The sequence below is a fragment of the Eleutherodactylus coqui genome, chromosome 9 (genome assembly GCF_035609145.1).
Source record: "Eleutherodactylus coqui strain aEleCoq1 chromosome 9, aEleCoq1.hap1, whole genome shotgun sequence".
Classification (NCBI taxonomy): domain Eukaryota; kingdom Metazoa; phylum Chordata; class Amphibia; order Anura; family Eleutherodactylidae; genus Eleutherodactylus; species Eleutherodactylus coqui.
In genome coordinates this window covers 94,929,299-94,953,200 of record NC_089845.1, presented here as the reverse complement: position 1 = coordinate 94,953,200, position 23,902 = coordinate 94,929,299, and the positions used below count along the sequence as shown (strand labels likewise).

Sequence of the window (23,902 nt, the reverse complement as noted above, 5' to 3'; positions counted from 1 at the left end):
CCTGTTGTACACAAAGGAGTTTTTCATTATGTTAAGAAAGTGATATTACAAAAACTGCAGTAATGTGTCATCCACAAGAACCTCCAGCATGTCTCATCAGAATGGCATACTGAGGCTGTGGTAAATCTCGGTTACGCCAAAATGGCACTGTTTTTGTCAAATTCCAGATTTTCAGAATGTTTGAATATTACTGGCCTATGATCATTATAAATTTTGATGACCAATTTTATATATTATTTGTGTCCTTTATTAGGTTATTACTTACATATATCACATGCCCTGATTGTTATGTGTATTCTCTAAGCTTTCTTTTTGCTTTGAAAATTGCAGCTGGACCCGCGAATAATTCAACCGTTCCTGGCTGAGTGCCGACAAAATGTTGCCAAATTGGATAATCAGAATATGAAAGCCATCAAGGGGCTTGAAGATAGACTTTATGCACTGGATCAAATGATTGCTAGCTGCAGTAGGTTGGTTAATGAACAAAAAGAACTTGCTCAGGTAAGTGTGCATAGGCTCAGCTTTATTGTAAGCTGTTTATTCTGCTCAGGATGTAGTTTCAGATAATGTGTGTATGTTCACCTCTGACGATTTATTGAAACTATTGCAGTCGGTCGCTTATTATTGAAATACAAAATGTTGTGTGTTCACGAAGTCAGAGACAGGCCTCAGCACACGGGCACACACGGATTCTGCTGCTGAGTCCATCGCGGGTCTCCTCCGTCATATCCTGATCTTCTTTCTTCAGCATGGCGGATGCGTCCGGGCACGCCAGCTGGCGCATGCGCAGTGACTTTTTAAGAATCTCCTGCTTTTCCGCGGATCCGCGGCACGTCCGCAGTGACAGCTGTGGGTGTGCCGTGGATCGGACGGCTTCCATTGACTTCAATGGAAGCCGTCTCTGCAGGATCCGCAGGAAAATAGAGCATGCTGCGATTTCTTCCCATGTGTGCAATCACACGCCGGGAAAAAAAAATCAAATCCGCATGCTTTTAGCTGCTCTGCAGGCACCCATTTCTACCTATGGGCGGCTTGATTTGCGGATCTCCAGCGCAGGTGCCACAAATCAAATCCACATGTGTGCATGAGGCCACAATAGAAAAGTAATTTACTGGAGTTTTTTTTTTTTTTTTTACTTCATATGAACTTGAAAACTGAACTATTTGGAATTATTTGTCAAATAGTAGTAATTAGAGATGAGCGAGTACCAAATTGCTCGGGTGCTCAGTACTCAATTCGAACTTTCCGTAATGGTCGAGAGATCGTTTCAAGTCACGGACCCCATTGAAGTCAATAGGGAACTCGAGTATTTTTGTATGGGACCGATGCGCCGCATAGGTGATGACTTGTGAAACACCTGAAAACATGAGATAGTCATGGAAACACCACAGAAACGGATAGGGAACGGCAGGGGAAGCATACATAGCTGCATCTGAGGCTCCTAGGCCCACTATTAAGCCAAAATGGGGGCAAGAGCCTGGTGGTCACCCCCCTAACTATTTACTTGGGACAAACCCTCATTAGCAAGACGCACGCGCTGGCACATCTTAGCTAAGCACCACACTAGCTGCAACCAAGGACAAACACCGCCTGCGGGTGAAACCGCTGCCTCTTCTCCTGAGTTACATGCTGGCATTGCTGTCCAACCCTCCGCACGACCCTGCGTCCACAGCGCACACAAAATATTCCCTGCGCAGCATTTAGCTGGCCTCATGCCACACGCTCGCTTCATAGCCACACCACCCTCATGTCGATTTATAAGTGCGTCTGCGATGAGGAACCAGAGGCACAAACTGCAGAGGGTTGGCAGGGCCAGGCAGCGACTCTCTTTGAAAGTATGGGCGTAAGCCCACAATGCTGATGAGAATTGATGATAAATTGACATACGATCATATTTCCAATCCGTGCCACCTCCGTCACAAAATTGTCAGGAGCCGCAAACGTTGCCCTAAAGGGGGACTCAGATGGCAGCACTTCTACACATCTAGCGCATACGAACACCAAAGATTGGTTTGAAGCCGGAGGTGTCATAAAAGTAGCCACCACACGTATACAGTGACCCTGTGAAAGTCTCATGAAATCCGTTTCCTGTGAACGCTCCAGTCCAGTATCTCGGATAACTGTCGTAATTTCTAGCACGAGAGATAATACATGTCACCCAGCACTGCTCCCCAGACCCCAAGCAGGAGGAGGAGGTGACATAATAAGCCCGAGAAACCATGACCGAGCTGGGACCCGCAATAGTCTGTGTGGGAAGTATGTGAGTGGGCCCAGGGCCGAGCCTCCACCTTGTGTGACCCATGTGCCGTGAGTTACATAGCTATGAGAAATCCATGTGTCCCCACACACTTCATTCTGTGTAGGTGTCGGATAGCAGAACACCGCAATGGGGGAAGCCTTCTGCGCCCAACCCAAGTCATTCAGTGTATTTGTGCCAGATAGCTAAAACACCGCAATGGGAAATCTTTGTGCACCCACAGCATATGCGAGCCCCTGCAACCCAGAAATAGTATTACACATAAAGAAATCAGAGTGCCCAAACATGGCAGAGTTTCACCCCGCCTAGGACCTCGGCCCACACTTCTGCCCTAGTTACTGTAGTTGTGCCAGATAGGTAAAACAACGCAATGGGAAAGCCATCTACACCCTACCCAAGTCAGTCAGTGTATTTGTGCCAGATAGGTAAAACAACGCAATGGGAAAGCCGTCTGCACCTTACCCAGGTCAGTCAGTGTATTTGTGCCAGATAGGTAAAACACCGCAATGGGAAGTCTTTGTGCACCCACAGCATAGGCGAGCCCATGAAACTCAAAGACGGTATGACACATTAAGAAATCAGAGTGCCCAAACATGGCAGAGTGTCACCCTGCCAAGGACCTCGGCCCACGCCCTCAGTAATCGTGGGCATAAAGCGGACTCGGATGCTAGTACAGCTGTGAACGTCTCATTAAATCAGTTGCGGTTGCTTTCATCGCTCCAAAGACTGAATGAACCACCAAGAAGTTCCACAGGCCAAACCTGGCGCAGTTGATTTTCCCCCCCAGGACCTCGGCTTCTGCCCACATTCTCAGTAATCGTGGGCCTAAAGCGGACTCGGATGCTAGTACAGCTGTGAACGTCTCATTAATTCAGTAACGCTCCTTTTGTTTGGCCCAAACCAGTGTCTCAGATAACTCTGGTAACACGAGCAAATACATGTTGCCCAGCGGTGATCCCCAGACCCCAAGCAGGAAGAGGAGGTGGCATAATAAGGCCAAGAACCATGACCGAGGTAGGACCTGCAATACTCTGTGTGGGAAGTGCGTGAGCGGGCCCTGGGTCAGGCTCGGTCCCAGCCTCCACCTTGTGTAACCCAAGGTGCCATGAGTTACATAGCTATGGGAAATCTATGTGTCCCCACACACTTCATTCTGTGTATGCGTTAGGCAGCTGAACATCGCAACGGGAAACCTTTGTGCACCCACAGTATAGGCGGACCCCTCAAACCTTTCAGTAGGAAATGTTATAGGCAGACCCCTGAAACTTTTCTCTTGCAAGAGTATAGGCGAACCCCTCGAACCTTTTAGTAGCAAGTATATAGGCGAACCCCTCGAACCTTTTAGTAGCAAGTGTATAGGCGGACCCCAGTAACCTTTCTGTAGCAAGAGTATAGGCGAACCCCTCAAACCTTTCAGTAGGAAGTGTATAGGCAGACCCCTGAAACCTTTCCGTTGCAAGAGTATAAGCGAACCCCTCAAACCTTTTAGTAGCAACAGTATAGGCGAACCCTTCCAACCTTTTAGTAGCAAGTGTATAGGCGGCCCCCTGTAACATTTATGTAGCAAGAGTATAGGTGGACCCCAGTAACATTTCTGTAGCAAGTGTATAGGCAGACCCCAGTAATGTTTCTGTAGCAAGAGTATAGGCGGACCCCAGTAACATTTCTGTAGCAAGAGTATAGGCGGACCCCAGTAACATTTCTGTAGCAAGAGTATAGGCGGACCCTTGTAACATTTCTGTAGCAAGAGTATGGGCGAACCCCTCAAACCGTTCAGTAGCAAGTGTATAGGTGGACCCCTGTAACATTTATGTAGCAAGAGTATAGGTGAACCCCGCAAACCTTTCAGTAGCAAGTGTATAGGCCGACCCCAGTAACATTGCTGTAGCAAGAGTATAGGCGGACCCCTGTAACATTTCTCTAGCAAGAGTATAGGTGGACCCCAGTAACGTTTCTGTAGCAAGAGTATAGGCGAACCCCTCAAACCTTTCAGTAGCAAGTGTATAGGCGGACCCCTGTAACATTTATGTAGCAGGAGTATAGGAGGACTCCTGTAACATTTCTGTAGCAAGAATGTAGGCGAACCCCTGAAACATTGGTGTACCAAGAGTATAGGCGAACACCTTTAAAAATTTGGTTACCAAAAGTGTAGGCGAAGGCTGGAAAAAGTAGTTAGATAACAGTATAGGCAAGGGCCTGAAAAATTGGTGTACCAAGAGTACAAGTGTACCCCTGAAAAATTGCTCAACCGCGACGGCAGGTGAAACCCATAAACATTTTTTAAAGATACAGCTCGCTGTTGCTTAAAGGGGTTGTCCCGCGGCAGCAAGTGGGTCTATACACTTCTGTATGGCCATAATAATGCACTTTGTAATGTACATTGTGCATTAATTATGAGCCATACAGAAGTTATAAAAAGTTTTATACTTACCTGCTCCGTTGCTAGCGTCCTCGTTCCCATGGAGCCGACTAATTTTCGCCCTCCGATGGCCAAATTAGCCGCGCTTGCGCAGTCCGGGTCTTCTGCAGTCTTCTATGGGGCCGCTCGTGTAGAATGCCGGCTCCGTGTAGCTCCGCCCCGTCACGTGCCGATTCCAGCCAATCAGGAGGCTGGAATCGGCAATGGACCGCACAGAAGCCCTGCGGTCCACGGAGACAGAGGATCCCGGCGGCCATGTTCAGCAGGTAAGTATGAAGACGCCGGACCGCCGGGATTCAGGTAAGCGCTGTGCGGGTTGTTTTTTTAACCCCTGCATCGGGGTTGTCTCGCGCCGAACGGGGGGGGGGGGGGTTAAAAAAAAAAAAAAACGTTTCGGCGCGGGACAACCCCTTTAATTTGTAACTGAGCCTGGAGGCAGCCCTCCAAAAAAATTGGTTTCAGTTAAAGTATAAAAACTTTTGAAACTTTTAAAAATTGTAATAAGCTTTTAAACAGAGCCTTTTGGGCCGCAGAAAAATTGGCAGTTCATCGTGATGACATGCTGTTTTAGGAGGAGGAGTAATAATATCCAAGAGGGATTGACAAAGCTAATTCCCCCTTTTTTTGTGGTGATAGAGGATGCATTTTTCTCCTGTTTCAGCGAAAAGAATCATTAGGTTCCGCTGCTTTCCGCCGGTGGAGAAGAGAAGTCTGGGGAAATCCAGCCTTTGTACATCTTTATGAGTGTAAGCATGTCGGTGCTGGCAGTTGACAGGCGGGTACGCTTATCCATGATGATTCCCCTAGCTGCACTAAACACCCTCTCTGACAAGACGCTAGCGGCAGGGTAGGCCAGCACCTCCAGGGCGTACAGCATGTTTTTGAAAGCCTCTGTTTTCACAAGCCTGTACGGCAGCATCTCCAGGCTGATTAATTTGGCAATGTGCACGTTTAAAGCTTGTGCATGTGGGTGGCAGTGTATTTGCGCTTTCGCTCCAACGCTTGTGTTAGCGACAGCTGAACGCTGAGCTGAGAGACATTGCTTGATGGAGTGGAGAACCGTGGAGGTGAGGGTGTGAGTGCAGGCCGGGAGGCGCTCGTACCTGCGTCCTGGTAGGGGGATTGGATCTGTGTGGCAGGTTGTGGCACAGGGCAAGAGGCAGTGGTGTGACCCGGAGGCAGTGAATGGCCTTCGTCCCACCTTGTGGGGTGCTTGCTGGTTGGGATGAGGCTGGTAGTGGTGTCTTCCCAGCTGATCTTGGTGCGACACAGGTTGCACACCACAGTTCATCAGTCGTCCGCCCTCTCACTAAAAAGCATCCACACCTTTAAACACCTAGCTCTCTGCACAGAGGCTTGCTGCGAGGGGGTGCTTTGGGAAACAGTTGGGGGATTCTTCGCTCTGGCCTTGCCTCTACCACTGGCCACTCCACTGCCTCTTCCAACCTGTCCTGCTGCTGCACTTGCCTCCCCCTCTGAAGCCCTGTCCTCAGTAGGCTTAGCAAGCCTGGTGGGATCAGTCACCTCATCGTCCAGCAGCTCTTCCTCCGAATCCTCTGTGCGCTCCTCCCTCGGACTTACTGCCCTTACTACTACCTCACTGACAGACGACTGTGTCTCATCATCCTCATCCACAAAAAGCTCTTGAGACAGTTGCCGGAAGTCCCCAGCCTTAACACCTGGACTTCGGGAACTTTCCAAAGGTTGGGCATCGGTCACGACAAACTCCTCAGGTAAGAGAAGAACCGTTTTTTTCCCACTCATGGCGGGCACCCAAGAACACTTGCTGGGAGCCTACCTGCTCAGAATATGTCATTTTCATGAAATGAGGAGGCTGGGAGGAAGGAGGAGCAGCCAGAGGATTCAGAGTTGCAGTCCCTAGTCTGGGAGTAGTGGACTGCGTAGAAGAGTGGGTGGTCGATACATTGCTGGATGCGTTTTCTGCCATCCACGACAGGACCTGCTCGCACTGCTCTGTTTGAAATAAAGGTCTACCTTGCGGACCCGGAAATTGTGATATGAATCTGGGGAGCCCAGAAACTTGCCTCTCTCCTAATCCCTCAGCAACCGGCTGTGATTCACCCCGCTCAGGAACTCGGCCTGTGTCCACACCCTCACTTGGACGTCCACGTCCTCGACCCTTACCCCTACTCATCATCATGGCGGATTAAGGATAGAGCAGGGCCCAAATAAATTACGCCACTGTACAGCGCTGACAACTGTGGCTTAATTCACCACGCACAGAGACTTGTAAATAGTGGAAGCTCTGTGCCGTGACTTGAAACAATTAAACCACTGTCTTGCGCTCATACCTAGGGGTAATTTACTGCTCTTTGAGAATTGTGGGTAAGAGAGGCTGTATGGAGTGGGAGAAGACTCTAAAGCCAGTGGATAGTGCTGGTAACTGCGACTATCTTAACCCCCACCCCCCTTCCCAAGGATAGGGTATTGTGAGACGCTCTGCACAGTGGCAGAGCTGAAATACTCTGCAGTGGCCTAGGAAATATTAAATTACTGTTTCATGGTGAGACCTCTGCGTAATGCACTGCAGACTGAGAATGGTATAACTGAAATGGTGTTCGTCTCGAGTAATGAGCATCTCGAGTACCCCAATACTTGAACGAGGAGCAAGCTGGGAAGAGCATGCTCGCTCATCTCTAGCAATAATTATTGTGACAGGATGACAGGACTTAAGTGGATGGGTAGTATAATTCTCCCAGACTCCTGTTATTCTGTAGAGCAGACATGAGCAAGCTCACCTGCTAGTTAATTAATGGCCAACTCCACTGCGTGTGTGTTAAAAGGGCAGATGAATTGTGCAATCAGCCTCTCTCTCTTTCTCTGTCTCTCTCTCCTTCTCTGTCTCTCTCTCCCTCTTCATTTGCCTCTCTCTCTCTCCCTCCCTCCCTCCGCTGAAGAGACTGCTGTACTGTGAAAAGTTGTGTGACTACAGGACCTAAAATTGGACTTGGGTCACTTATGTGGTAGGAGAGTGAGAGAGATCTTTCACCCCCCCCCCCGCCCCCCACATTTTCTCGGACGAGTATGCAGTTACTCGAGAAGAGCGATGCTCGCTCGAGTAACTGCCTTAACCGAGCGTGCTCGCTCATCTCTACTAGTGTGTTTATCCTCAACTTTAATACTACCATTGCACATCTAAAATGTGCCCATGCATCGCACTCTGGTGGGATAGCTGTGATTGGCCCACGCCATCCACCACAAACAGCTGAAGTTGTAGAAAATCTGATGTCAGATCTTTAACTCCTTAATCATCGCAGTCAGTGTTGATTGTGTTCCTGCCAGCCCTAACAATGCTACTGCTGGGCCTAATGGGATAATTAAGACCGCCCTCGACCCCCTTGGGTTGTCTGATTAAAGCTTCTGCTAGAGCATACCTATGTTTGCCATAATGGATGCTTTTACATGTGCTGTCATATAGATATGTGACAATGTTATGTTTACAAGAAAATAAAAGTAAAGGACGAAAAGAGTAAAAAATTTTTTTTTAAATAAGTAAGAACACAAAAAAATCTCCAGAATTATATTTTCCATCATTTAATATAATTTTAAGCAGTCACACAAAATATATAATTTGTGAATTTTTATTTCCAGATATTCTTTTAGTCCCGTACAATGAACTTACGCCTTATGTTTATTTAACAATGAACTGTAATAAAATCGGATTAAAACAACTGACAGAATGAGAGAAGGCAAAATGAGCTGTAGAGTGGGAGTTGTGATATCACCCCACTGAAGTAAATTGCAGTGCCATTTCAAGAATGGCATTGTGTATGGTGAAAATAAAACAAAGTGACCGATGTGCTTTAGTATAGCCCAGGACACTTCAGTCTAGGGCTCTGTAGGACACTTTGAGGTCAGTAAAATATAGCACATCCTAGGGATATTATATAACCTGTATTTGTGGGAAAACTCATTTAAGCTGCATGGTCTCTTTTGTGCCAGATTTTAGTGTAATTTCTGAGAAGAATGTAACAGCCAGACAATGGGAGACCTAAAGAGAAAAGTGATTTTAAAATAAGGACAGTTGAATAAAATTGGACTCCGTGAATGTTCCACGTGGAGCATTGTTACTTGTACCACTAGCTGTCATCCTTTAGCCAAGAAAGTTCATAATCACACGCTCAGTGTGCGGTCACTGAAGTGTTTTCCACCCTGTACACATGCTTATCTGTACCACTGTCTCTCTTTGTAGTCTTATATGTTTCTCTCTTTCTCTTGCTCTGTCCCTTTTTCTGTTCAATTGTGTCCATCTCTCTGCCGCCTTTCTCTGTTCCGTTGTGTCCATCGCTCTGTCGCCTTTCTCTGTTCCATTGTGTCCATCGCTCTGTCGCCTTTCTCTGTTCCGTTGTGTCCATCGCTCTGTCGCCTTTCTCTGTTCCGTTGTGTCCATCGCTCTGTCGCCTTTCTCTGTCCCGTTGTGTCCATCGCTCTGTCGCTTTTCTCTGTTCCGTTGTGTCCATCGCTCTGTCGCCTTTCTCTGTCCCGTTGTGTCCATCGCTCTGTCGCCTTTCTCTGTTCCATTGTGTCCATCGCTCTGTCGCCTTTCTCTGTTCCGTTGTGTCCATCGCTCTGTCGCCTTTCTCTGTTCCGTTGTGTCCATCGCTCTGTCGCCTTTCTCTGTCCCGTTGTGTCCATCGCTCTGTCGCTTTTCTCTGTTCCGTTGTGTCCATCGCTCTGTCGCTTTTCTCTATTCCGTTGTGTCCATCGCTCTGTCGCCTTTCTCTGTTCCGTTGTGTCCATCGCTCTGTCGCCTTTCTCTGCTCCGTTGTGTCAATCGCTCTGTCGTCTTTCTCTGTTCCGCTGTGTCCCTCGTCCTGTCGCCTTTCTCTGTTCCGCGGTGTCCCTCGTCCTATCGCCTTATTTGTTCCGCAATGTCCCTCGTCCTGTCGCCTTTCTCTGTTCCGTTGTGTCCATCGCTCTGTCGCCTTTTTTCTGTTCCGTTGTGTCCCTCGCTCTGTCGACTTTCTCTGTTCCGTTGTGTCTATCGCTCTGTCGCCTTTCTCTGTTCCGTTGTGTCCATCGCTCTGTCGCCTTTCTCTGTTCCGTTGTGTCCATCGCTCTGTCGCCTTTCTCTGTTCCGTTGTGTCCATCGCTCTGTCGCCTTTCTCTGTTCCGTTGTGTCCATCGCTCTGTCGCCTTTCTCTGTTCCGTTGTGTCCATCGCTCTGTCGCCTTTCTCTGTGCCGTTGTGTCTATCGCTCTGTCGCCTTTCTCTGTGCCGTTGTGTCTATCGCTCTGTCGCCTTTCTCTGTTCCTTTGTGTCTATCGCTCTGTCGCCTTTCTCTGTTCCGTTGTGTCCCTCGCTCTGTCGCCTTTCTCTGTTCCGTTGTGTCCATCGCTCTGTCGCCTTTCTCTGTTCCGTTGTGTCCCTCGCTCTGTCGCCTTTCTCTGTTCCGTTGTGTCCCTCGCTCTGTCGCCCCTCTCTGTTCCGTTGTGTCCCTCGCTCTGTCGCCTTTCTCTGTTCCGTTGTGTCCCTCGCTCTGTCGCCTTTCTCTGTACCGTTGTGTCCCTCGCTCTGTCGCCTTTCTCTGTTCCGTTGTGTCCCTCGCTCTGTCGCCTCTCTCTATTTCGTTGTGTCCCTCGCTCTGTCGCCTTTCTCTGTTGCGTTGTGTCCCTCGCTCTGTCGCCTTTCTCTGTTGCGTTGTGTCCCTCGCTCTGTCGCCTTTCTCTGTTCCGTTGTGTCCCTCGCTCTGTCGCCCCTCTCTGTTCCGTTGTGTCCCTCGCTCTGTCGCCCTTCTCTGTTCCGTTGTGTCCCTCGCTCTGTCGCCTTTCTCTGTTCCGTTGTGTCCCTCGCTCTGTCGCCCCTCTCTGTTCCGTTGTGTCCCTCGCTCTGTCGCCCTTCTCTGTTCCGTTGTGTCCCTCGCTCTGTCGCCTTTCTCTGTTCCGTTGTGTCCATCGCTCTGTCGCCTTTCTCTGTTCCGCTGTGTCCCTCGCTCTGTCGCCTTTCTCTGTTCCGTTGTGTCCCTCGCTCTGTCGCCTTTCTCTGTTCCGTTGTGTCCCTCGCTCTGTCGCCTTTCTCTGTTCCGTTGTGTCCCTCGCTCTGTCGCCCCTCTCTGTTCCGTTGTGTCCCTCGCTCTGTCGCCTTTCTCTGTTCCGTTGTGTCCCTCGCTCTGTCGCCTTTCTCTGTACCGTTGTGTCCCTCGCTCTGTCGCCTTTCTCTGTTCCGTTGTGTCCCTCGCTCTGTCGCCTCTCTCTATTTCGTTGTGTCCCTCGCTCTGTCGCCTCTCTCTGTTGCGTTGTGTCCCTCGCTCTGTCGCCTTTCTCTGTTGCGTTGTGTCCCTCGCTCTGTCGCCTTTCTCTGTTGCGTTGTGTCCCTCGCTCTGTCGCCTTTCTCTGTTGCGTTGTGTCCCTCGCTCTGTCGCCTTTCTCTGTTGCGTTGTGTTACTCGCTCTGTCGCCTTTCTCTGTTGCGTTGTGCCCCTCGCTCTGTCGCCTTTCTCTGTTGCGTTGTGTCCCTCGCTCTGTCGCCTTTCTCTGTTGCGTTGTGTCTCTCGCTCTGACGCCTTTCTCTGTTGCGTTGTGCCCCTCGCTCTGTCGCCTTTCCCTGTTCCGTTGTGTCCATAGCTCTGTCGCCTTTCTCTGTTCCGTTGTGTCCATTGCTCTGTCGCCTTTCTCTGTTGCGTTGTGTCCCTCGCTCTGTCGCCTTTCTCTGGTCCGTTGTGTCCCTTGACATTGTAGACACAGAACTGTACCCTGAATACCGATTTTTCCGACTGGAAGCATATAGTTAAGCGCCAGCTATTCCCTGTAATCAGATGATTTTCTCTAGCAACTGTCTTCGGCTGAATAGCATAAGGGCAGACTTTGAAGAGAGATTTTCTATTATGCATGTTCAAAATCTGTTAATTAAATATATTGCAAAAAGCATTAAAATCACTTATTCTTTTCATTAATGAAAATTGAAATTACATTTACACTTCAAAGTGTAAGTTCATTACGTAGTGTAAAGAGTGGTCCCATTTCCTTGTAATATACATTGATTGATTGACCTCCTGCAATAAAGCTCTTGAAAAGTGCCAAAAGTGCCTAGTCTATGACCTCTAGAACATTGTTTTGTGTGGTGGATTACATCAATATTATGATCTTTAAATGACAGTAAACATATTAATCGGCTACAACTTTCATAGCTTTTAGCCCCTTGCTAACTGAATCACTCATGTAGGTAAATGATGAAGAATGTTATTAGCTTGCAGTGATAATAGGCCACAATGTTCTGTCTCCAGCAGTAGCAATGTCCAAAAGGGACGTGAGCATATGATTTCTAGGAAATACTTAAGTGGTGATTATGAAGTAGGAGACGAATACTGTGTGACATTTGAGTGATTGCAGGCAAACATAGTACAAAGTTTAGACATGATTCAACTTCCAGTTGACTACATAAACCATGCTAAGAATTTGTCTTGGCTATCTTATAAGAAGGGTTATACTACTTAATATAGTAATGGCACACGGTTCTGAACTGTGATCTAGGGATTTATTTGCTCGTCTTTGTAGGTGATTAGACATACTATAATTTTTTTTTTCTTTAGGTCTTGTTTTCCAGCAAAGAACCATCTATCACACTTTATCATTTATTTGTCCATCATTGTTCTATTCAAGTATTCCAGGATGTAAATATTATGTAGCTAAGAGGTGTAAAGTTAGGTAGCAAAACTTGATCTTTTGCGGGCTTTCTGAGATTGTTTTCAAGTTATTCTGGCTTTGCTGTGCTCCACTTTAGGCCCTGTGGTTACAGTCTTTGTGCCACGTTTTCATGACCATAGTTTGGCCACGTTAGTAGAGTAACTCAACTTTAACCCTTTCAGGCAATTCAACGTACATGAATTTTAGATGTGCACTGGGTTAGTATGGAGGGGGCTTGGAAGCTAAGCCTGCTCCATAGACAGCGTGTGTTGGCTGTGTTTGACAGCCTCATTTAAATGGTCTGACAAAAAGGCCTCCGTCTGTCTCCCAGACAGCCTTAGGCAATGAGATTGCAAGTTTCGCATTGTCTTGCATTCAGCCCTAGTATTTCTTAAGGCCCTTTTACACACAACCCTTATCGCTCAGAATTCGTTCAAATGGCTGAAAACAAGTAAGAATGGTTACATATAAACGTGGGCATTGTGCACTTTTCGTTTAAACTAGGATTTTAAGGTTAACTTAAAATTCATCATTAAGCCACTGAGAGATAAGGCAAACACATTTATCTCTCAATAGACTACAAGCTGTTCTCTCCACGGCATGTATACACTAGCTGGAAGGAGAACAATGCAATCTGCCGGCAGCCATGAGGAGAACAATGCAGCTGTGTACATGCTTGGTGTGTGTTTAAACACACACTGGGCTCTAAAAAAAACAACTCATGGAGGCCCTTTTACATGCAAATGAAGATGATAAAATGTTAATGGCCATTAACGCTTTATGTAAATAGATCGCTAAATCTTTCAGTCATTTTAAAGATTATCTTTGTGTGTAAAAGGACCTTTACTGATGCACATAGTATATTTAGTTTGTGCTGTGTACTGTGTAGGCTGGAAAAATTGACTGAAGACATCCTACAGAGAAGCCTGTGAAATCTCGCCTCTCTACTTCACACTTTTCCTCTTTTCCTGTAACACTATATATGTGTAACACTGATATAATGACGACTAATGCTTTATGCAAATAGATCGCTGAATCTTTCAGTCGCTTGAAAGTTTATCTTTGCGTGTTAAAGGGCCTTTACTGATGCACTTAGTATATTTCGTTTGTGCTGTGTACTGTGTAGGCTGGAAAAATTGACTGAAGACGTCCTGCAGAGAAGCCTGTGATATCTCGCCTCTCTTCTTCATTCTTTTCCTACATTCCTGTAACACTTTATATGTGTAACACTGATGTAATGATTTTGGCATACTGATACCACATTTCTTTGTTGAGGCGATCCGATGGTTTAAATTATACAAGAGAAGAAACCTTTGTGATGATGAAAACTGTATGTCCCTTTAACAGAGTAACTCTGTTAGTAAAGTAGAGAATGGATTTAGCCATTTAGGTTTTAGGTTACTAACTAACCCACACAGCTGTGATAGTTCAAGTACGAAAGGATATTACTGTTTAGAATGAGCACAGCAGAGGTAAGAATCTTGGCTTTCAAACAAGACCAGGATTGCAACAATAGCCACAATCCAGCCTGAGCTAGAGGATGTTGAAGTGAGTGCTGCATGTAATGTTCTTGCAGCTCCCACTTCAGTCTGTGAAGGGACGATCAGGATAGGAGAGTATGAGTATCACAAATCCTCCTACTGTCCCTGCTTGGGTTTCGATAACCCCAGGGGAGGGTTTGATAATAGACTTGTTCTCTTGTGGGAGGGGGAGTCCAGAAAAAGGTTTTGTACATAAGTACTTGCTCATATAATGACTCCTTTGCACCTAATTAGGCAGTTTATTGACTGCATGACCTGACCATTTAAATCGTCTAATGCCAAAGTTAATGCTGAAAACTGAATCTTAAAATGATAATCTAGAACAGCTTACACTACAACATTTATATAACATTGTGTAAGGAGATAAAGGTTTTATTTTTTTTTATTTCTTTCAATGATAAGTTATCCAACCCTCTCAATATATTCAGTTTGAAAGAGAAAATATAAGAAAACGTACCTCAATAGTATTTTTCTGTTCTTCTCAGCTGCTAAAAACTGGAATAAAAATAATCAAAAAAGTCAAATTTGCCCCAACATAATACAAATGGAAACGGCAGGTCGTCCCGTCGTAAAACAAGCAATCATGCCATTATGTCGCCGGAAAAATAAATGTTGCGAGTCTTGGAATCCAGGGATACAAAAACAAATAATTTTGTGAAATGCACTTGCATCATTTGCATTTATTTCGGGTTTATGTGCCTTATCTATTCAGTTCCTGAATTCAGTTACTTGATCTCAGATTAGTTGTACGGCCTGTTTTTATGCTGTGTTAGCCGGGTTCAGAAATGTAAAGTAAAGCCTAAGAAACAACAAAGATGAGCTTAGAGGCATTCTGTCAGCAGTTTTGCATTGGCAAGACTGATGACAGAATCCCTTTCAGTAAAAGAATAAAAAATCCCTAAATGATAAGCAGATGTACCATATATATAATATCTCTAAAAACTTATCATGCCAATGGAGGGCTTTAACCCTTTGTGCTAAGGAAGTTACATCACGCAGATTTGATGGCAATGTACTTGCATGTGCCAGCTGTGTTATGCAGCCAGCAACCCTCTCTAGCAGCTAAGATTAGAAATTACTTCAATCCTGGCTTTTTAATACCTTAGATGTCCCTTAAATTCGGTCTCATGGTGCCGATGGGTTGCTATGGCAGCAGGAGACTAAAAATGGCCCCCAAGTTCGCCATCTTGGTACACCCTTATTCTCAGAAGCAATGAGGATCCCAGATAAGAACCTTATATCGGTTTATAAGAGGTGAATAACCCCTCTAATCCCCCATCACTTAAAGTAAAGGATTTTTATAGCATCCAAATAGAGTTTAAGCAAAAAACAGAACAACTCAATTTCAAAGTTTTCAAGTTCTTTTCCGTCAGTAACAGCATGTGACTAGCAGAAGAAATTCTTCCTCCCTTGCAGATTAATGAAAGAGATGTGTGGTTTGTGCAGCTCATGTAACAGTATTGGCCTTCAGAAAAGATTGTCATTTTATAGTAGCAGATAACATTATGTCAAGGGCTGAAAAGAAGCAGTAGGTCTTCTGGCATGACTGCTATAAGGCACCGCTGTAGGATCTCTGGGCTTCGCTGAGGTTGATATATCACAAGTGGAAGGTATTTTAATTATTTTCCATTAAAGTATGAAGGAACATGATATTTTTAGTCTTTGTTGTGACTATGTAAACAGTTGAGTCTGTCAGAAAGTTATGTACATGGCGGCGGTCACATCACGGTTTTTACTATATGTCACACAGATTTGTCTGTAGGCCAGAGCGAAGAAAACAGACCTATATTCTAGGTCTCTATGGAACAAATAGAAACTTAAAGGGTTGTACCAAAATTACATTCATACATACTCTTCATAGTATAAGTGATAAAAGTCTCATCGGTGGTGGTCTCACCACTGATTCTGAGAAGTGGGCTTCCATTCCCCCCCATCATCCCCACCGTGGGCTCGCTGCATCTCCTGCAGAGAGGGGGGGATTGAATGGAGCGGAGGCTGTATGTTTGCGGTATCACTGCCGGAGATAGCAGAGTGCAGGTGCTTCCCTATTTCCGTCAGCCACATTAAAATGAATGAAGCTGCGGCATCACATTCATACTGATGTGGGAGAAGGGACCCCGCAGTGTAGAGAAGAGGGGAACATGAGACCACTGTTCTCGAAATCGCTGGGGGTCCCATCGACCAGACAGGTGATAAAAGTGCATATTGAGATTACCACTTTAGGGCCGCCTGCACACAAACAGATTTTTGCAGCAAAATCCGCGGCACGCGTCTGCACCGCGGATCTGCAGCAAATACTGATCATAGCATACTATGTAAAATCGATTCTTCCTGCGTGCTCGCAAAAAAACTATTGCGGTTTTCGTGAGTGGAGGAAAGATCGCAGCATGCTGTATTTTTGCACGGATGGCTTCCATTGAAGTTAATGCGAGCGGTCCAACCCGTGTGGACCTATCACGTAGTGCGATGCTGCCGCTGGCCCCATTGACAAGAATGCGAGATGTGAGGGCACGCCCAAAGATGGGACATGCTGCGATTTGTTTCCCGCATCGCTAATGTATATGACGCCATTCAAAAGATCGGGATTCATATTCATGCGAGATTTGTGCATCTCGCAATGCACAAATCTCGCACAATTTTCTCGACTCTGTGAAAACAGCCTTAGTGTGATTTAAAAAAAACACAAAACACCACAAATTTGGTATTTTCCTCCTCGTCTTACAAAAAAACTGATTACAAAGCAATAAAAAAGTCATATGGATCACAGCAATGGTACTAATAAAATAAAACTCGTCCCGCAAAAAAAAACAAAAAAAAACCTTTCATAGCACCATTGATGAAGAAGAAAAATGTTACGGGTCTATGAATGCAGCAATTAAAAAAATAAGATTATTTTTTAACAAAAAATGGTGCTATAGACGTAATTGTACTGACCCACAGAATTTCATTTATACCACACAGTGTATGCCATAAACAAAAAATAAAAAGTCAGAATTGCAGATTTTGCTTTTCTTCCCTTAAAAAAAAAAGTGGAATAAAAAATGTGACCGAGTCAATAAGTTTTACCACAAAAAACTTATTGACTCAAGTATAAGCCTAGCTATACTGGAGTATATACTAGGTAAAGAAAAAAAACGCAATACTCACCTCCCAGCTGGCGTCTGTGTCCCTGGCACAATGGTCACCCCAGCGGTGCGGCAAGCTACTCTAGACTTCTCCCAGCTGTCATCTCCCTGCTTTGTTTTGAATTTCGCCGCCATCAGCGTTGTGTGACGGCGGGGGAATTCAAAACCGAGCCAGGGAGATGATAGCGGGGAGAAGGCTGAAGCAGCTTGCCGAACCGCCGGGGACACAGACGCGGCTGGAGATGAGTATTGTGTTTTTTTTGATGGTTTGTTTTTTTCCTCACTTGAGTGTAAGCCGAGGGGGGCTTTTTGCATCAGTGGAGAATCTGAAAAATCTGAAGCAGCAATCAGACACGGGCCTGTTACCACCTAACACCAATTTAGGGACCATAAAACTGTCACATTCCTATCCTTGGACTAATTAAGTACTTACTCCTCTACTCATCTTGTCTGGTATTGTTTTAAGCGCAAATTAGTCTCGCTATGTCTGTGCCTTTTCCTGTGTGTGTGTGTGTGTAATATATATGCCCCATCCAGATCTATTTCGGTAGCCTGAGGAAGAGCCCTGTGTAGGTTCAAAAGCTCGCTATAAAAACACGTCTTTTTGTTAGGCATTCAAGGTATCCTATCTACAAGATTACTTGGTTTCTCTTGTTAAGAACAATCACATTTTGCTCTACAGGCTAACACCGGACCAAACTTTTTAAAGTTTTTTTCAGGAGGAATAACAGAGGAACCACACAATGTAGAATACTAAGAAAAGATGCTCCAGAATTGTTATTTCACTGAGAATAGAGCGATTTACTAAAACAGACATGTCAGTAGAGCCGACGTATCCTCTTTAAAACCTATTATGTACAGATTGTCAAAATAAAGTGTGCTTTATATTCAGCATTAATCGGAAAAAAAATTCTGTTCCTTTCAGGGATTTTTAGCCAATCAGAAGCGGGCTGAAAACTTGAAGGACCCTTCTGTGTTACCTGATTTGTGTTTGAGCCATGCAAATCAACTAATGATCATGTTAACAAACCACAGAAAACTGTTGGACATCAAACAGAAGTGTACCACTGCCAAACAGGAGCTTGCCAATAACTTACAAGTTCGATTAAAGTAAGATCGTGTCTTCTGAACCAGCGGCAGTAATTTATGTTGTAACTTGTTTTGAAGGTCATAATTTTATAGTTTTCTAATTGATTTTGTGTAAAAATAAAACTGACTACTAGAGATCAGATAAAGATGACTCCTGATTTTAACTGCACACGGACGAGCGCGATACTGGGCCGTGAATTGTGGCCCCATATCACACTCGCCATCCATGTCAAATCCCCGCAGATGCAAGGTGCTTTCATGTCAAAACAGCCTTGCATCACTTCAAGGAAGAAGCGATCCTCTTGCCGCAGCTGTCAACCGTGGCAGAGGATCGCAGAGTTTCTCCCATAGTTTACAACAGGAGACCTCGCACCGCGTGCACCCATTGAAAACAATGGGTGATGCGATGCGAGAGCACGAAGCAGGAGAGAACATGCCGCAATTTGTTTTCCGCATAGCATTGCATCGCCATGCAGGAAAACCTTGTTCATGTGTATGACCCCATTCAAGAGAATGAGGTTCACATTGGTGCGTCTCACAATGGAGAAATCTCGCACAATTTTCTCGCCCGTGTAAAGCCCCTCCTTAACTGTAAAGTACAATGTTGAAATCCTCCTTAAGGAGGTTGTACCAGAATCCACTTTTATCACCTATCCGTGGGATAGGTGATAAAAGTCTGATTGGTGGGGGTCTCACCGATGAGACCTCCACTGATCCCAAGAAGGGGGCTCCTGTGTCCTCCTATCTATGGGATCACTGTACCCCACACAATCAGAGGATTAGATTGAATGGAACAGCAGTCGTATATGCACAGCACCCCCTATTAATTTTTAATGCCGGGGATAGTTGAATGTTTGTACTCGGCTATTTCCAACTAATTAGGCTTCGCTGCATATGTTCGACCGCCGCTATATTTAATCTGACGTCACTGCAATGAAGAGTGGGTCATGGGACCCTCATTCTCGGGATCATTGGGGGTTCTGGCTGTGAGACCCCACTGATTAGGTTTTATCACCTATCCTGTTACGTCCCAGCAGCTCTGCCTTGCCAGGGGTCTCTGATAACTACATAGCGCTCACTGATCACTAAGTAGGCTGGAAAAGAGAAGACAGAAGTGGTTATAAGCGGCTTCTGTCTTCTTCTCTTCGGGTCCCTGCTGCCTCTGTTAGATTACAAGGAGCTTTGAACCAGTACCATATATTTACAATTCCACAGGTTTAAAGCCCAGCTCTTGGTCTGAGTCAGATTGCAAGATTCCAGACTACTGGGTGATACTAAACTGATTACAATTCGGGTCAGTATGCAGTTAAGCAAGGCCAGCATATGTCAGCTAAATGAGTGTGGAACTAACGGGATGCACTTGTAACAGATGGATTACCTATAATTGTATATCTTATATCACATATGCCCAACTCTGTAGCCCATGATGCGTTTCTATATGGCTTTAGGCAGGCGAGGCGGTCATAATCCACGCCGTGATGCAAGGGAATCCAGCTGAAGTATATTTGCTGTAATGTTTTGCATGTCTAATCTCTCCTAATGAGTAATCTTGTGGTATATTGCATTTCTCTAGGTGGTGCTGCTTTGTAATGCTGCATGCCGATCAAGATGGGGAAAAACTTCAGGCTTTGTTCAGACTTTTAACAGAGTTACTTGAAAGGATCAAAATAGTGGAGGCGCTTAGTACAGTTCCTCAAATGTACTGCCTAGCCGTAGTTGAAGTTGTAAGAAGAAAAATGTTCACAAAACACTACAGAGAGGTAAGTTAGTATCATTTATTTAGGTATGTGTTTTTGCTCTAAACATGAAAGCTATTATAGGGCTTTAAGGGGTTGTCTCAGAATGACAACTCCTGTTTATTTGCTCTACTAGTAATTTTATTTATTACTCTATACTAGTAATTATTAGGAAATGATGTAGTACCATTGTTTCTAGTGGTGCAATGCTCCACACAGCTCTGCTACATGCATGTCACTCACACACAGCACTGCTACATACATTCTTCATACAACAGGGATGAAAAGCAGCACAGCAGAGTCCTGCACCCCCTTCCCTGGTCATGTGACCCCAGATTGCTCACACACAGGTGACTGATCACATGACTGTGACATCATGACAGGTCCTGTAAGCACACGGCTGCTGTGGGGGTTTATTAGTATTTCATCCCCTACAAACCCCTGCGGCCTCGGTTGCTATGGAATACTAACGAACACCTAGCCGGACAGCAGCCGTATGCTTACAGTTCTTTTGATGACACTGTCATGTAATGAGGGACGGAGCATGTAACTTACTCCAGATGAAGCACTGTCATGCTCCACTTCTCTGATCATCAGGAGTGAATGAGTACATGCTCCGCCCCTGATCACATAACTGTGATGTCCTCAAAGGTCCTTCATCCAGAGGTCATCCCAAGTGAGTGAGTTATGCATCTCCTACAAAGCCCCCTCAGTTGCTATGGAATAGGACCTGTAAGGGCATCAGTCATGTGATCGGGGGCAGAGCATGTAACTCACTGACTCGGGCTGAAGGACATTTGACGACATCACCGTAATGTGATCAGGGGCGAAGCATGTAACTCACGAACGGACGGACGAGTTGTCGTTGATTATGATAGTATTTTGATTATGACCTATAGATGTCAGAGGTCTGATCCTTTTCTTGGAACCTCCTTACAATTGACTATTGTAGTCAGACATCAAGAAATAGTTACCATTGTCCCAGTGCTCAGATACCCACCGATCCGCAGAAGTGTAAAAGTAGGCAAATGAATATCCACATTCTAAAAATGGCATGTTTATTTCAGGGTAGAACATACACCAGCAGGTAATAATATTTTGCCTTTGATATAGAGTGTCTTTCAAGCCACCGATCGGTTATTGATGGCATATCTGGTGTTTCCGCCCTCTGCTAATCGACCTCATCCTGACATCTCCATCTCAGTGTGTGGCACCACTATAACTCCCAGACAGCACGGCTGCTGCCTTGGGGTTATATTCGACTCTGATCTCTCCTTTACCCTTTACATCCAATTTGTGGCCCGAACATGTCAGCTGCACCTCAAGAACATCGCAAGAATCCACCCTTTCCTCGCCGTGGACATGCTAAAAATGCGCTGTGATTGGACCGAGCGCCAGCCAGTCACAGCCGGCGCTCGATAAACCAATCACAGCCACTCAGTGATGTAATTCACTGAATGGCTGTGCATGATCGAGTACCGGCTGTAATTGGCTGGTGCTTGATCCAATCACAGCGCTTAAACAGTGCTGACAGCGGGGAATTCAAAGCAGAGCGGGGAGAATTCTCAGGCAGCTTGCCGCACCGCCAGGGAGACCATTGCGCCGGGTACACAGATGCCGGCTGGGAGGTGAGTATTGCAGGATTTTTTTTATTATTTTTTTTTAACCTCACTCAAGTATAAGCTGAGGGGGCTTTTTCAGCATAAAAAACTTGACTTATGAAAAATCTTAGCAATATGTCACCTTTATCCAACACCTTTTTATGCCTTCCAATTTGAGTGTTGCTTTTACTTGCCTTACTGCTTGGCGATCAAATTGTACTGTGGGGGAAAAATACTAGGAAATTAACTAGAAGCAAAATTCATCAGGCAATTTATGTAACATTACCCAATGTACAAAGATCTTAGCCTGCCAACTGTTGTACGTATTGCAGCTGAAAAATTCAGAGAACTTTAACAAGTAGGGGCTCATTTACCCCCTTAATGACGCGGCCATTTTTCTTTTTCGATTTTCGTTTTTTCCTCCCCCCTATAAAAAAAAACGTAACTCCTTTATTTATCCATCGACGTTGCTGTATGGGGGCTTGTTTTTTGCGGGACGAGTTGTATTTTTCAATGGTGCTATTTAAAGTACCATATAATGTACTGAAAAACTTTTAAAAAATTCTACCGTATATACCGGCGTATAAGGCGACGGGGCGTATAAGACGACCCCCCAACTTTCACCTTATACGCCGGTATTACAGTGGAGAAAAAAAAAATCAGTACTCACCTCCCCCGGCGTTCTGTCGCGCTCCGGCAGGATGTCGCTCGCTCCTCGTCCCCGGCGCAGCATTGCTTTCTGAATGCGGGGCTTGAAATCCCCGCATCCAGAAAGCTAATACACACGCCGTCAGCCAGTTACATCCATTCAATGACATCATTGAATGGCTGTGATTGGCTAAAACACACGTGGCTTCAGCCAATCACACTATTCAATGACATCATTGAATGGGTGTGATTGCTAACACACGTGCGCCTTCAGCCAATCATAGCCATTCAATGATGTCATTGAATAGTGTGATTGGCTGAAGCCACGTGTGTTTTAGCCAATCACAGCCATTCAATGCTGTCATTGAATGGCTGTAACTGGCTGACGGCGTGTGTATTAGCTTTCTGGAAGCGGGGATTTCAAGCCCCGCATTCAGAAAGCAATGCTGCGTCGGGGACGAGGAGCGAGCGACATCCTGCCGGAGCGCGACAGAACGCCGGGGGAGGTGAGTAATGATTTTTTTTTTACACTTTTTTTTTTTTGTATTACCGGCGCATAAGACGACCCCCGACTGCAGAGCAGATTTTTCGGGGTTCAAAAGTCGTCTTATACGCCGGTATATACGGTAAGTAGAGTAAAATGAAAAAAACGACATTTCGCCATCTTTTAGTGCATCTTGCTTCTACAGCGCACAAACGGCAACAAAAACGACATGATAACTTTATTCTATGGGTCGGTACGATTACTACGATACGAAACTTCTATAGTTTTTTTTTTTTACTATACTCCTCTTTTTTTCTTCAAAGACATTTAATTTTTTTTCAATTATTTTCTGCGGTCATTTTGTGCGCGCGATAACTTTTTTATTTTTCTGTCGACATAGTTGAGCAAGGACTCATTTTTTGCGGGATGTCCTGTAGTTTCTGATAGTACCGTTTGGAATACATACGACTTTTTGATCGCTTTTTATTGCGTTTTTTCTGGGAGACAGGGTAACTAAAAAAGTGCATTTCTGGCATTCTTTTTTTTTTTTTCGGACGACGTTCACCGTGCGGGAAAAATAATGCACTACTTTGATCGATCGGACTTTTACGGACGCGGCGATACCAAATACATATTTTTAATTTATTATTTAGATTTTTTAATAATAGATATGGCAAAAGGGGTTGATTTAAGCTTTTACAACTTTTTTTTTTTTCAATTAAAAAAAACTTTATTTATTTTATTTTTTTTTTTTACATTACTTTGAAGTCCCCCTGGCGGACTTTAAGATGCGATGCTTTGATCGCTCCTGCAGTATGACGTAATGCTATAGCATTGCGTCATACTGCTTTTTGACAGGCAGTCTATCAAGCCACCCTGTGTGGATGGCTTGATAGGCAGTCTGTTAAGGCAGCCCTGGGGCCTTTCATTAGGCCCCCGGCTGCCATGACACCTGCACGGCTCCCCCGATCTCACCGCGGGGGGGCCGTGCGGTTCGGGGGATTTAAATGCCGCTGTCAGAATTGACAGCGGCATTTAAATGGTTAATAGCCGCGATCAGCTGCGCGGCTGCTCGCGGCTATTGCCCGCGGGTGTCAGCTGTTATAAACAGCTGACGCCCGCACTGTATGAAGAGAGGTTGCATCGCAACCTCTTTTCATACATACCCCGCGGCCACAGGACGTACCGGTACGTCCTTGGTTGTGAAGGGGTTAAAGGGGTTGTGAATTACAAGATAAATTGTTGATTGGTGGGGGTCTCAGCATTAAGACCCCACTAATTCTAAAGGCCCATTTGCACAGGACGAGTCGGGCAAACAATGCCAGACACTAGTCCCTGTGTCTCTGTGCTCCTGTACAGG

At 45.4% G+C, this 23,902-nt stretch overlaps 1 protein-coding gene across 2 annotated transcripts in view; it reads left to right on the top strand.

The window, feature by feature from the left end:
- RB1CC1 (RB1 inducible coiled-coil 1) overlaps positions 1–23,902 on the top strand; it is a 131,949-nt gene that overhangs the window by 50,432 nt on the left and 57,615 nt on the right. For both annotated transcript variants that reach the window (XM_066578082.1, XM_066578081.1), the window contains exons 7-9: positions 331–501; positions 17,910–18,094; positions 19,647–19,833. In XM_066578082.1, coding sequence (XP_066434179.1) covers positions 331–501; positions 17,910–18,094; positions 19,647–19,833 — 543 coding nt within the window. The remainder of the gene's footprint in view (positions 1–330; positions 502–17,909; positions 18,095–19,646; positions 19,834–23,902) is intronic.